Source organism: Ovis canadensis, chromosome 3 (genome assembly GCF_042477335.2).
Source record: "Ovis canadensis isolate MfBH-ARS-UI-01 breed Bighorn chromosome 3, ARS-UI_OviCan_v2, whole genome shotgun sequence".
Lineage (NCBI taxonomy): Eukaryota > Metazoa > Chordata > Mammalia > Artiodactyla > Bovidae > Ovis > Ovis canadensis.
In genome coordinates, this window is record NC_091247.1 from 86,237,554 (window position 1) to 86,253,206 (window position 15,653).

Below are 15,653 nucleotides of genomic sequence, written 5' to 3' on the forward strand. Positions count from 1 at the left end.
TTGTCCAATGAAGGCATTATGGACTACAGGGACCAAATAGGACTTTTGTTAAAACAAGTGAGGCTTTATGTTTCAATTATGATCCCAAGTCCTACCATTACTAAAGAGTGTTCTTGTAGTTTCTCATAATTCTTAGCCAAAGTCTCTGTACCACTTTCTGCTAGCTTCCCAGGTGGCGCTAGTGGTAAAGATCCCACCTGCCAATGCAGGAGACATAAGAGACACAGGTTCAATCCCTGGGTTGGAAAGAGCCCCTGGAGGAGGGCATGGCAACCCACTCCAGTATTCTTGCCTGGGAAATCCCATGGACCGAGGAGCCTGGCAGGCTACAGTCCGTAGGGTCGCAGAGTTGGACACGACTAAAGCAACTTGCACGCACTGCTTGAATGAGCTGCTCCAGCAAGGCTTACAATGTGACTGATTCTACATTATTTTCTGCTGCTAGAATCAATCACCTGTCTCAACTTGTGCATTCTCCTAGCTGTATAGGGATAGCCAGAGGTAGGCTTTGTGGACATAAGTGTACCTGCAAAGCTCTTGTCTCTTCACCTAGTACTTTCAGTGTTAAACTAGTTGTCAGAGTTTGGGCACGAATCAGTTGGACTGATTTAGGTATCTTGATGGGCTGTTATAAAAGATGAAAGGGAGAAACTAGCTCAGTTTGATGAACTGGTATCACTAGAACAAGGCTTGAAATTTAGTGTACAAGTGTGCATGTGTGTCCATGCATTTGGGATAGCAAACCAGCAATTTTTTACCTGATTTCCAGGATAAAGCTGGTTAAAGGGTAGTGGGGAATCTATAGATTACTGCTAGTTAAGTTCAACTGAAAAATCCTTTTAACTATTAAAAATTGGGGAATATTAGAAACAAAACACAACTCCACAGAAATATCAACATTTTCAGTAGATGAATTTCTATGCACATTTTCATAGAGTTGAGATCATGTGTATATATTGTCTTGTACTTGAACTTAAGATGCTCCGTGCATTTCCCTATATGTCATCTTTGAAATTATTTTTAATCTCAAAAATATTCTATTGTAGTTATATTCTAATATGGTTAACTGCTTTATTACTGTTCAGTTCAGTTGCTCAGTTGTGTCCAACTCTTTGTGACTCCATGGACTGCAGCACGCCAGGTTTCCTTGTCCATCATCAACCCTCGGAGCTTGCTCAAACTCATGTTCATCAAGTTGGTGATGCCATCCAATCATCTCATTCTCTGTCATCCCCTTCTCCTCCTGCTTTCAATCCTTCCCAGCATCAGAGTCTTTTCCAAGGAGTCAGTTCTTCACATCAGATGGCGAAAGTATTGGAGTTTCAGCTTCAGCATCAGTCCTTCAATGAATATTCAGGACTGATTTCCTTTAGGATTGACTGGATTATTACTGTTACACATAGGGTTTTACTGTAAAAAAGAATGCTATTATGAACATTTGTGCATAAGTGTACTTTTTCACTTTAAGATTTTTTCTGTAAAATAAAATGATGAGATAAAGAGTTTATATATTTTTAAGGCTCTGGTTAAATTTTACCAAATATTTGGTCAAAATGCTCTCCCAGCAGCAGTGTATGATAACGGTCCACCTTGCGGCATCATTGTCAGTACTGAATGTTTCTTTAAAGGAAAAAGTCCTTGCTATTTTGATGGTAAAACAGTATTCTAATTTTCTTCACATTTTAAAAATTACTAGTTATAGTTCCCCTTTTGTTTTCTCTTATCAACAACTTGTTTATGTCCTTTGCCTTTCCCCCCTTTTCCTACCACATTAATAAAATTATTTTGTTTTGTAAAGTCTCCATTAAGGCAGCAATAAAACACTCACTAGAGTTCATTTTATTGAATTGATTTTAGTATTTTATTTAAGGAAATATTCTGAAGACTATAGTTCATTATTTATAGGAAAAATATAAAGCATACATGTTTAAAGATCATTTTGTAGTGACATTATGGGAAATAGATTTCTCCAAATAACATAATTAGTTTTTTAGTGCTACCAGCGGAATGCATCCTGCAGAAACATGGTTTTACCTTCAGGTCTGAGCACACTGCCCTTACATCAAAAAGGAAAACAGGATAATAAAAAAACACAACTTTGACTAAATTTTTAGTAGACCACATCTGATTTGTTGAAGAGCAAGTTCTTTTATTTACCTCTTCAAGGAAGTGCTTATTTTTTTCACCTCTTTCTGAGCATCTTCATCCTTTAAAGAAAATACAAATACACAATAAAATTTCACACTTCACCCTGATACTCTAGGTACTTTGAAACAGACTTGTTGAACAAGGGTTACTTTTTGAAAGACCATCACAAAGAAAACTGTGCATGTCTTAGCACCAGGCATGATTTGGATCTCTGAGAATGTAAGTGATACAGAGAGCTATTTCCAGGCTCTTTCTCCAGGTGGTCTGGGGTGGTAGATACAGGAAGCAGAGCCCTTTCTGCGTAAGCTGACACACTGGATCCATCACGGTGTTAATGATAACGTTGTTTTCTTCTTCAACTATAACATGTGGAAAAGGTCTGAGTCCTACCTAGCAGCAGAATTTGAACAACTCTGAGATTCCTCTGTAAGATCCAGACAAGATTCCATGGTAAGATCCAAACTACCTATTTTTTATCAGGTAATTTAAGATTTAAAATCTGGAGATCCAACTAGTCCATCCTAAAGGAGACCAGTCCTGGGTGTTCACTGGAAGGACTGATGCTGAAGCTGAAACTCCAGTACTTTGGCCACCTCATGCGAAGAGCTGACTCATTGGAAAAGACCCTAATGCTAGGAGGGATTGGGGGCAGGAGGAGAAGGGGACGACAGAGGATGAGATGGCTGGATGGCATCACCTACTCGATGGACATGAGTTTGAGTGAACTCCGGGAGTTGGTGATGGACAGGGAGGCCTGGCGTGCTGCAATTCATGGGGTCGCAAAGAGTTGGACACGACTGAGTGACTGAACTGAACTGAATGTGTTTTATAGGACTCTATGTGTGTTATTATTTCCTTAAAACAAGTGTGGAAGTTATGAAGAGTGGAAATAAATTCAGATGGTAGGGTGCTCCTATGCATTTTTTGTGTTTGACAGACACTTACCAACCACCTATCAGAAAGGATTTAAGGTATTTAACATATTTAAAGAAAACAGGAGGAAAAACTGGACAGTTTTTGGAAGCAGTTGTTGGCTATATTTTTTTTTTAACAAACTGGAAGTTCTTCAATAGTTTTAATCATAAGCTTTAATACAGTGATTCTATTGCAATGACTGATGAAGTCTACCTTCTATCAAATCAGTATTTTTGAAGACTGTGAGAAAATAGGGCTAATGAATCTAGGTGAGTGATGCATTATTAAAAAGAACTTACAGAAAAGTCACAATTCAAGGTTAACTTTGTAATCCTAGGGCCAGCTCAGTGCCTGGCACCTAGAAGATTCTAAATAAGTGCCTATTAAATAGGCAGTTGGCTACCAGAGCTCAGTAACATTTTCTCAAATCTAGGAACCAATTTCTTACAGATAAATGATGGAGACGAAAGAACTGTTTCAATTAAATGCCTAAAGAAATAAATATACTCAAACTACAATAAAAGGTTTAAAATTAAGAGCATGGCTTAGCAATATCTGCCCTCTGGAGGCACCACAAAGAATTCCTCTAATTCCTACCCAATCCAACTGGTAACACCACACACACACCTTCCTTTTTTTACCTTCTTCCCAGGGCTTCCACCCCAGTCTTTAATTTATTTACCTTTCTTTTTTAAATGGATAGAGGACACTGGCAGTGCCTTTCAGCTAAAACAAACAACAAAACAAAACAAAACACCAGCTAAAACCACCACCTCCAGTCATGCTTGTCACTGCCTACAATGCACCCTATTTAGACCATTAATCCTCTTTGGTACTCACCCCAATACTGCTCTTCTCTGCTCTCTCTTCCCTGACTCAACCTCTCACTTCTCCCCCTTTTCCCAAACAAAGATCCCTGGAACTCCTGTTAGGAGACTTGTTTTGAAGTCATATTTGCATAACCAGCAAGGTACTTGCTAAGAGAATATTTCTGAGGGGGGCTCAGGAAGAGAATGAGGGAGTGGTTACGGCCAATGGCAGAGGGTAATTGCGCTCGACAGTTCCTCATATTTGTTAACAAACTCCTGATCACTCTCTTTTATTTTTGATGACTTTGGCACCTTGGTCACTCTCTCCGAGTTCTCCCACCACTGTTGGAGACTTCACTGTTCCCATGGTCTGCGTATCCCAGCCTTGCAGAAGGGTGCCTCTTCATCTTTCCTTCCTCCCCCATGAGCACACCCTGGGATGTGTCAGACCTAAAACTGCTCCATCTCTGAGACAGGGATCTTGTTCTCTAAACACTGCTTATCCTTGAGAGTCATTTACCTATCCATCTCTTCTCTCTCTCAAGAATTCAACATTTCAGCCATACTATACTTGCTGAAGCTGAAGTTCCAGTACTTTGATGTGAAGAGCCGACTCACTGAAAAAGACCCTGATGCTGGGAAAGACTGAGGACAGGAGGAGAAGGGCATGACAGAGGATGAGATGGTTGGATGGCATCACCAACTCAATGGACATGAGTCTGAGCAGACTCTGGGAGATGGTGAAGGAAGGACAGGCAAACCTGGTGTGCTGCAGTCCACGGGATCGCAAAGAGTCAGACACGAATGAGTGACTGAAAAACAACAATACACTTGTAGAGTGCTTTTTCACATCATAGTTACCAGTTCCAAGCCTTTGTTAGTTCTCTAGTATTTCATAAAATATGGTGTGTATACCACCCACATTGGTATCACCTGGGATATTTGAATTACTTATAAAGTATGCATAATTGTCCATGTTTTCATTCACCCTTGCCAAGTAGGTATGTATTTCAACAATAGAGTAATGAGAACACATTTTTTATGTTTCATTTTTTCAGTCACATTAAAAGGTGTTGTCTGATTAAGCCAAGTCTTTGTAAATATGTTTAGAGCTGTATAAAAAATGGAAACCGATTAATCCATTAACAGTGATGTAATAAAGGAAAACACCTCAATTACTCAGCACAATGTTTCACGACCTTTTAAAAATGTATTCTTTACTTTTTGGCTGTGCTGCTCTCTTCGTTGCTGCACAGGCTTTTGTCTAATCGCAGAGAGCGGGGGCTGCTCTCTAGCTGCGGTGCTCAGACTTCTCATTGCAGTGGCGTCTCTTGTTGCAGAGCTTGGGCTCTAGGGCGCAGGGACTTCAGTAGTTGAGGCTCCACGATTCAGGAGCACAGGCTCAGTAATTGCGGAGCACAGGATTAACTGTTCCATGGCATGTGAGATTTTCCCCAACCAGGGATCAAACCGATGTCTCCTGTACTGGCAGGCAGATTCTTTATCACTGAGCCACCAGGGAAGCCCCCATTTCATGATTTTTAAAAGACAAATACCCATGTATTAGATTTTTCATCAACAACTCTTATTAATCTCATTGTTTATTACATCTCACCAAAATCTGTCTTCAGCATTTCTAAGAATGCATCATAGTTTTACATCTTTACATGGCATTATTTTCAGTAATATATTTGGCAAAAGTCTAATTATATGTTGAATTTTGTACTAAAGGGTGCTTGATAGGTTCCCCCCGACCCGAGTATGAATTTTCTTATATAAAATCCAGATGAAGGCATTTCTACATTGACTTGAGGCCTGAGGAATTCTGAAGTGTAAGAACTTGAAGGCTGACTAAAGCATGATCACTTCATTCATAACACTAGAGTGTCTGATACAGTGAAAATCTTTGCATGTCCTGGAGCGTTGCTTTATGAGCAATGGGTTTCCCATGTTTATCTCACTTAATTGCTTCTCCAACATGAACTGTCTTGTAGTTTCCAAATGGCTTTCTCCTCCTGGTAAAGACTTGCTGCTTCCCTTCCTGTTTGACTCTGAGTTTTCTGTAAGGCTTGAGCGCTGGCTGACGGCTGCAGGGTTTCTCCCCTCTATGAGCTCTCTGCTGTTTACTAACATTAGTGCTGAGACTGAAGATTCCTCCACACTCTCTAGGGTTCCTCTCCGGTGTACGTTGTTTTATGATAGCTAAGGTTAGAGCATCAACTAAAGGCTTTACCACATAGATGATATTCATAGTTTCTCTGCAATGTGAATTCACTCATATCATTTCAAAGACAGACTTACTACTGGAGGTATTTCCATAATGATCACAAAGGGATTCTGTCTGGTGTGAGTTCTCTGGTATGAAGAAAAGGTAACTCTCTGGCCAAAGTGTTCCCCATGTTCGTTATAGGGTTTCTCCTCAGTGTGAGCTAACGTGTTAAGTTATTGCTGAGCTGTGAGCGAATACTTCCCCATTCTCATTATGTTCAAAGAACTCCTTTCCAGTGTGAAATTTCTGCTACTGATGAGAGGCTGTAAAAGGTTGGCCCACATCCATTCATCAACTCATTGATTTACATATGAATTATATGCTGATCATTCAGTGATAACCTTTAGTTAAAAGTCTTTGCAACACTGGTTACATTCAAAAGGTCTGTTATTCTCCTGCAGGTACACATGTCTTCTTTGTATTGAAGCATGTTCAATGCACAGCTATCTGATTAATTTTGAGGCCTTAATTATGCTTCAAGCACTTGATATTTGCCCATGTTTATGCAAATGTCCTCTTATAAGAAGCCAGGTTATTGTTTTGAGTTCAGGTTACTCCTTTCTTCCTCAAATTCAAACTATTTACTCTGACAGTGGAGGTGAAAAATATCTTTAAGGGATTAGATCTGATAGAGTGCCTGAAGAACTAAGGACAGATTCCTGACATTGTACAGGAGACAGGGATCAAGACCATCCCCAAGAAAAAGAAATACAAAAAAGCAAAATGGCTGTCTGAGGAGGCCTTACAAATAGCTGAGAAAAGAAGAGAAGCGAAAAGCAAAGGAGAAAAGGAAAGATATATCCATTTGAATGCAGAGTTCCAAAGAATAGCAAGGAAAGATAAGACAGACTTCTTCAGTGATCAGTGCAAAGAAATAGGGAAAAACAATAGATGGGGAAAGACTAGAGATCTCTTCAAGAAAATTAGAGATACCAAGGGAACATTTCATGCAAAGATGGGCTCAATAAAGGACAGAAATGGTATGGACCTAACAGAAGTAGAAGATATTAAGAAAAGGTGGCAAGAATACATGGAAAAACTGTACAAAAAAGATCTTCACGACCCAGATAATCATGATGGTGTGATCACTCACCTAGAGCCAGACATCCTGGAATGTGAAGTCAAGTGGGCCTTAGGGAGCATCTCTACAAACAAAGCTAGTGGAGGTGATGGAATCCCAGCTGAGCTATTTCAAATCCTAAAAGATGATGCTGTGAAAGTGCTGCACTTGATATGCCAGCAAATCTGGAAAACTTAGCAGTGGCCACAGGACTGGAAAAGGTCCATTTTCATTCCAATCCCAAAGAAAGGCAATGCCAAAGAATGCTCAAACTACCAGACAATTGCACTCATCTCACACACTAGCAAAGTAATGTTCAAAATTCTCCAAGCCAAGCTTCAGCAGTACGTGAACTGTGAACTTCCACATGTTCAAGCTGGCTTTAGAAAAGGCAGGGGAGCCAGAGATCAAATTGCCAACATCTGCTGGATCATGGAAAAAGCAAGAGAGTTCCAGAAAAACATCAATTTCTGCTTTCTTGACTATGCCAAAGCCTTTGACTGTGTGGATTACAATAAACTGTGGAAAATTCTTCAAGAGATGGGAATACCAGCACACCTGACCTGCCTCTTGAGAAATCTGTATGCAAGTCAGGAAGCAACAGTTAGAACTGGACATGGAACAACAGACTGGTTCCAAATAAGAAAAGGAGTACGGCAAACTTGTATATTGTCACCCTGCTTATTTAACTTATATGCAGAGTACATCATGAGAAATGCTGGGCTGGAGGAAGCACAAGCTGGAATCAAGATTGCTGGGAGAAATATCAATAACCTCAGATATGCAATTGACATCACCTTTATGGCAGAAAGTGAAGAAGAACTAAAGCTCTCTTGATGAAAGTGAAAGAGAAGAGTGAAAAAGTTGGCTTAAACTCAACATTCAGAAAACAACGATCATGGCATCTGGTCCCATCCCTTTATGGCAAATAGATGCGGAAACAGTGGCAGACTTTATTTTGGGGGGGGCTCCAAAATCACTACAGATGGTGATTGCAGCCATGAAATTAGAAGACGCTTGCTCCTTGGAAGGAAAGTTATGACCAACCTACACAGCATATTCAAAAGCAGAGACATTACTTTGCCAACAAAGGTCCGTCTAGTCAAGGCTATGGTTTTTCCAGCAGTCATGTATGGATGTGAGAGCTGGACTATAAAGAAAGCTGAGTGCTGAAGAATTTGATGCTTTTGAATTGTGGTGTTGGAGAAGACTCTTGAGAGTCCTTTGGACTGCAAGGAGTTCCAACCAGTCCATCCTGAAGGAGATCAGTCCTGAGTGTTCATTGGAAGGCATGATGTTGAAGCTGAAACTTTAATACTTTGGCCACCTGATGCAAAGAGCTGACTCATTTGAAAAGACCCTGATGTTGGGAAAGATTGAAGGTGGGAGGAGAAGGGGACAACAGAGGATGAGATGGTTGGATGGCATCACTGGCTCAATGGACATGAGTTATGTAAACTCCGGGAGTTGGTGATGGACAGGGAGGCCTGGCGTGCTGCAGTCCATGAGGTGGCAAAGAGTCGGATACAACTGAGCGACTGAACTGAACTGAACCCTGACACTAGGTGGCTTCTTCCTACAGATATTCTGCATGGAAGTTAGGTCCTAGCTTTTACGACTTTTCAGCCTAGACTCTGGCCTTGGGCAAGTCCTCTCCCTCCCCAGCCCTAGCTCTTCCCCTTGAACCAAGTGGGCAGGCACATCTGATTTTCAGAGCTCAACCCCCAGGCAGATCCTACGACTGATGTTTTCCATCAGTCATGTCTCTGTATGGTTTCCTCTGAGATGGGTCCAGCAGGCCCACTCTCCCTAAGTCCACAGTCTTGTCCTCAAAGGTCCTCATCTCCTGTGGCTGCAATGCTAAGAACTCAGCCACCACGTGCCCTCCTCTGTTCTCTCACCCAGGGACCATCGGAGCGCTAGGCCAGCAGAGCAGACCCTAGTGGACAGAGTGAGTCACATTGATAGCGAGGTTGCTGTCACCACCCTCTGCAGCTCGGCACTTTTTTCTATTAAAAGGCCAGGAATTCATATTTTTAACAAGCCTCCCACATCCAAGAAAGTTTTAAAGATTTAAACGACTGGGTTTAAATTCTAATTTCCTCAGAATCTCAGTTACCCGTCAGAACCTCAAGAAGGCTTTTCTTAGCCCCTGGTTCAGGTTGCAGTCCCAGTTTTATTTTCTCATAAGCTCGGTGCTTTCATCTCCATTACCCTCATCATACTTTATTGCTATTACTTGTTCAGTGCCTGCCTCAGACTGTAGAATTCATGGTGGCAAAGACAGGATCTGCTTTATTTCTCACTGTATCCCAAGCCTCTGACAGAGCAGCACCGTATTTGCAATATAAACGAGTAAAGGTAATTTTTTTCACTTACTCAAGCACACACATTTAAAAATACAGATTTATTTGATCTGAAAGTGTCAGAAAATATTACATTTTGAGAAAATACATCAATACTGTCCACTAAAGACTTCAGATAAATAAGAGAGAGACTTATATTAAGCCATTATACTCTGGGCATTTGAATAATGATTTATCAGACATCAACTTTACTAGACTGCATACTGGTTAAAAATGACTGATCCCAACTGATGCTATATGCTATATACAGTTATTTTAAGAAAATTAAGTTAATTACAGTTAAGTTCAGTTGCTCAGTCGTGTCTGACTCTTTGTGACCCCATGGATGGCAGCACACCAGGCTTCCTTGTCCATCACCAACTCCCGGAGCTTACTCAAACTCATGTCCATCGAGTCATGAGTTTCTTTTTTTTTTTAAGACATCATATTAAAAAAAATTAATTACAAGGAAGGCTAAAAAACTTCTTTAAGGTGTTTTTTATATAGCTAAGGCCATTAGATACTGAGAAAGCGTAAGAAATAATATATATATATGTATATTTTAGAAATAATATATTTTGAATGCAGATAAACAGAAGGTAAGAGACAAGGAGTGCAAATTGGAGTATGTAAACAGAGTAACACTTCCTACCTACAATTCAGGAAATGTCTGTTCAGAGAGTGGGAAAGTATCCACTCCAAAATGGCTTTATCAAAAAAAATTTCTTAGTATACAGGAAGAATATATTCTCCAGGCAAGAACAGCACAGAAGATAATGTACAAGAAATACATTTAAATGAGAAAAAAATAGGCAAATACAAATTTCTAACAAATGAGACCCTGGACAACATTGCTGGATTCCCTACAACAGGAAGATAGGTTAAGAGCTGGGGACTGACTATGCTTTCTAAACTTATCTGAAAAATGGATAGTCTTAACTAGGACAATCAAATATGAGATCTTAATTAAAACAGAACTTAGAACTGAAGATATTTAAAGTAGAATTAGGATTTTAGGGAAGTCTCTGATGGCCCAGTGGTTAGAATCAGTGCTTCCACTGCCAGGGCTCTGGGTTCAATCCCTGGTTGGGGAAGTAAGATCCCACAAGCCGAGTGGTGCAGCCAAAAACAAAATAAATTTAGGATTTTTTTCTTTTACTAAGAGTGGTTACTAAGGAAAGTGATGATTATCAATCTGTAGAACAGGTTGTAAATAAAGCCCAGGACTTTAAATTACAAGTAATTTCAAAGACAACAATATCACTTGCTTTGATTTCTACACTCCCAGAGGCATATTCTTTCTGTAGTTGTTTCTGGTACATTGTATTTATCGTCCAAAAAGAGTTTGTCTTAGAGGAGCAATGAATGTCATTTCAAAGTTTTATAACATTTTTAAAGTAGTTTTTTTTTCTTTACTGAATTAGCACATCCCTCACTGAAACACAAATCTTACACAATGTTTTTTCACATTTGAGCTTTCTCAGTTTGCTCTGAGCCAATAACTTGGACACTTCCTCTGGGCAAACAACTTTCAGGCCACTGAGGTCATCATTATTTCACTCAGTGATCATTCTCACATTGTCTCAGACACAGGAATCACTTCTATTTTAAAAGAAGGAATGCTTCCCAGGACCTGACATTACCTTTCTAGGGTCAAGAAAAGTCCACATGAATAATAAAATACCGTAATTTCAGATTCTGGAAACATAAAGCAGCTTACATGCACGAATCTGGGCTCTAGAGGCCCAAGGGCTGACAGTCCCAATATTAAGTGCTGTGTGACGAGCTCCAGGCTCCTTGATCAGGACAGAAGTCATTTCACAAATAACTGTGATGCCAAGAAGAGGGTACGAGTGCCATGGAAAGAAGCACAGATGCTATGCAAGTTCACAAAAGGGAGAGAAAACCAACGGCTGAGCTGCCTTTGTTGTAACGAATGCCAAAGCTAGATATGTTGGAAGGAAATAACTGGGTCAGCAAAATCACTGATGTGATATACTTCAGCTTAGAAAACCTTTACAGAAAGTGGATACTACAGATAACTTGCCTCATTCGAGTTTCTAACTGAAAAAGAAATTGAGATATTCCTGACAGTATCTGAACAACATTTAAAAAAAAACAAAAACTAGGAATATAAATTATTAGAAAAAAAAAGTAATGTGGGAAATATTTGCTAATACTGTTTTGCTTATTACATAAATAGTTCCACATGGCCCAGCTTTCTTAGCTACATTTATTACTAGCTCAGCTGGTAAAGAATCTACCTGCAATGCAGGAGACCCTGGTTTGATTCCTGGATGGAGAAGATTCCCTGGAGAAGGAATAGGCCACCCACTCCAGTATTCTTGGGCTTCCCTGGTGGTTTAGACGGTAAAGAATCTGCCTGCAATGTGGAAGACCTGGGTTCGATTCCTGGGTAGGGAAGCTCCCCTGGAGAAGGGATAGGCTACCCATTCCAGTATTCTTGGACTTCTCTGGTGGCTCAGAAAGGAAAGAATCTGCCTGCAATGTGAAAGACTTGGGTTCGATTCCTGGGTTGGGAAGATCCTCTGGAGGAGGGCATGGCAACCCATTCCAGTGTTCTTGCCTGGAGAATCCTCATGGACAGAGAAGCCCGGGAGGCTACAGTCCATGGGGTCGCAAAGAGTCGGACAAAACTGAGTGACTCAGCACAGCGTAGCTATTTAGTATTACTTATTAGCACTATTCTTTTTCTTTTGTATGGTATTAGTCTTTGGAGGCTTCCTACCAATACTTATGGAGTCCTTGTTATATGCCAGGCGCTGTATTTGGCACCAGGAAGAGAGCGATGAATGAAAACCACCTAGTTGCTACTTTCATGGAACAACCACGCAAATAACTATAGAATCACAACTGTGCCAAATGACAAGAAGGAAAAGCATGAGGTACCTTCTTGCCTGAGAGTGCCAGGGGAATCTTGCCTGAAGAAATGCTGTTTATGGTGAGGCTTGAAGGATGAAGGGAGTGGGGGGTGGTTCGTAAGGGAGTGCTTCAGAAAGAGGGAACACCATATGACAAGGGCGCAAGGCGGGAGGAGCACGGTGCAGAGGAGGAGAGACGGGAACTATGAAGCCTGAGAGGCTGAGCGGCGCCAGCCCTGAAAGGCGTGCTAAAAATTCTGAACTACATCCTAAAAGCAAAGTGTGTTCAAGCAAGGAAGTGACATGTGAGGCTTATGCTTAATCTATGGCTTTGGCTGACATTGAGAGCCAGCAATGACTGAGCAGGGGCAAGAGGCTATGAGACTGGCTGGAAGGTTTACATGATTGTAGCTCGGGTGAAAGAGGATGGTGCCCTGCTTGGAGGGCTGGCTGGAGACTGAGATGGGGAGAGAGAGAGGGGGCACACACGCATGCCTGGATGACTCAAGGCATGTTTTAGAACAACTCTGAGAACTTGGTGACAGGGGAGACATCTGGTTTGGGGGTGCTGAGAGACAAGGAAGAGTCAAAGAGCATTCCCAGCTTTCCTAGTTATGGGGATGGAGGTGCCGTTTACTAAGAGGGGCAGATGGAGGAAGAGTGGATGCAAAGGCCTAACGATGAGTTGAGTCTGAGATGTCTGTGAGTCATCCAAGCGGAGATGTCAAGCAGGACATTGGATAATCAGGTCTAGACCCAGAGGAGAGGTCTAGAGACACACACTTGAGGATCCCTGGTAGGTATGTAGCATTTGAAGCCATGGAGGATAGGTTTGGCTGGCAGGGAGAAGGAAAGGGAGATAAGACTTAGCAACCAAGGATCAAACCCTAAAGCTCATTAATTTGGCCCTCTTGTGAGAGCCCTAAATGTCATGCATAGATACTTGCATTTCACACCAGGTATTATCATATTAAATTACCATATCGCATTTTAATTTTGTACTCTAATAAGAATGCATAGGCTTCCCTGGTGGCTTAGTTGGTAAAGAATCACCTGCAATGTGGGGGACTTGGGTTTGATCCCTGGGTTGGGAAGATTCCCCTGGAGAAGGGAATGGCTACCCACTCTAGTATTCTGGCCAGGAGAATTCCATGGACTGTATAATCCATGGGGTTGCAAAGAGTCGGACATGACTGAGCAACTTTCATTTTAACTTTCTAATAAGAATGCATAGACACTTAGTTTAAAATGACTGCATGTAACCCAAACTGGCATTGCTCAGGAGAGATGTGAAAGACAATAGGGTCCAGACCACTAAAAAGGAGCAGGCAACCTGGGGGTACAAAACCTGTTTTCTGCTGAAAAAGTTACACAACCTGTCTTCTGGAGAAGGAGGGCTGTTTCCTTTCCAGGTGGCTCAGTGGTAAGAATCCGCCTGCCTACGCAGGAGACACAAAAGGCACAAGTTTGATCCCTGGGTCAGGAAGATCCCCCTAGAGAAGGAAATGGCAACCCAAGCCAGTATTCTTGCCTGAAAAATCCCACGGACAGAGGAGCCTGGCCAAAGGGTCACAAAGAGTTCAATGAGCCCAGCCCAGCACATGAGATGGGAACAGGAAAACATTTATCTATTTCTTTTTGTTCCCACAATACCTGTATACAGGAACACAGACTGAGCTGTTAACACTGTGAAATTCTTAAAACTTAGAGCACATCCAGAATTCTGAATTAGTGGGAAAAGAGGCAAGAAGTAATATGACTGCTTCTTTTTCATTAACGGGGTTCAAAGACTGAGAAAATGTTAGTACGTGTTTTTAGTCCTCTCCACGGCCTTGGACAGTCACAGCCTGCTGTGCACTGGGGACTGATGGTGGCCACTGCATGGACCCTCCTCCTGCTGTCGGGGGGGTGGCCTGTCTAGCTTGCTTGCTGCCTCCCCCAGTGTAATCACCAGCTCTGCAGAATTACACCTTCCTCCATCCTTCCTCTGGGACTTGTCTTACTCCCCGCTGTGTAACACCCAACGAGCATCACCATATCTTAACTGCTAGCTCACAACTGATTTTCACGGCTATTAAAGATACAAGGGGTCTCCTGGTGAAGGGTTATCTATAGCAGCTTTTAAAACTTCATAGTACATGTTAAATCCAAGTTAAAATCTTTTAGGATAGAGAAAAACTCCAGATGTATCTACGCCACTTGCTCGTAGTTGAGGCTGGAATTGTGCTAATAAAGTAAATAGTGCTCCTGGTTACTGTGTGGACTTACCTCTTTGGTGATACACGGAAGCAACATCGCCAAATTACAGAACTTCACAGCATTGTCGATTTGATTAAGATCGGCATAACACTAGAAATGAAAACAATAATATGAAGGGCAGCGCATTTTTGTGCAATGGATTCAAAGTGATCTTAGAAAAGTGTTCTTCATTACCTTGGCCATGAACATGTAATTGGACTTAGAAAACCCAGGCTGTAGTTCTTCAACCTGATTTTAAGAGAAAACAGAAAAGAGACTATCAGGGAAATATTAGAACACCAAGTAAAGGAGATATATTTCAATAAATCAGACATGAACCACGTTACCCTAAGAATTTAGGCTGGTTGTGTCACATTGGAATCATTTTATCAGCTCAAGTATCTTTTGGGTGGAAATACAGCTTTTGAGCTTACCCATTAAAATGGGATTGTTACTGTAGTCATAAAGCTTACAGAGCAATGAGATACTTTAAGATTTGGGGATCACCTTGTATAACCATCTTCCTCACTTCCCCTTCTCTATCCTTTCTTTTTTTTTTCCAGGGACAAAACAACTGGTGGTACAGTCCCCTCAGGACAAGTCCCTACAATCTCCTTAGGAAGCAGGAGTGGAGTGTGACTTGCATTCCACGGCAAGCATCTTCCACTACATTAATATTTGATTTCTGATGATTTCAACACATTCTGTACGAGCTGAATAATAACTGAGGCCCATGATGTCAAGTTCTTTTAAATAAAAGGCAGATGCTTAAAATAACTAGTCAAAGTGGCAAGCCACCTTGCAGATTTTAGTTAGTGGGTATGATAAAGTTCTTTACGCCTCATCTGCTAGTGTCTCATTTACCACTTCCTTTTCTTTACCTCTGGTAAATAAGAACTTCGCCAGATATGTGGTGTTGCTACTAGAGAACTCTTCTTAGAACCTAAGCCTGTCTTTGCATTGGAGCCAGATTTTGAAGCTCCCAGG

General features: G+C 41.3%; 1 protein-coding gene across 2 annotated transcripts in view; it reads right to left on the reverse strand.

The window, feature by feature from the left end:
• Positions 1 to 1,837: 1,837 nt before the first annotated feature.
• Positions 1,838 to 15,653, reverse strand: part of LOC138437039 (regulator of microtubule dynamics protein 2) — a 112,179-nt gene continuing 98,363 nt past the window's right edge. For both annotated transcript variants that reach the window (XM_069583532.1, XM_069583531.1), the window contains exons 9-11: positions 14,862 to 14,915; positions 14,697 to 14,777; positions 1,838 to 2,207 (exon numbers count right to left, since the gene is read on the reverse strand). In XM_069583532.1, coding sequence (XP_069439633.1) covers positions 2,154 to 2,207; positions 14,697 to 14,777; positions 14,862 to 14,915 — 189 coding nt within the window. In that variant the 3' untranslated portion in view covers positions 1,838 to 2,153. The remainder of the gene's footprint in view (positions 2,208 to 14,696; positions 14,778 to 14,861; positions 14,916 to 15,653) is intronic.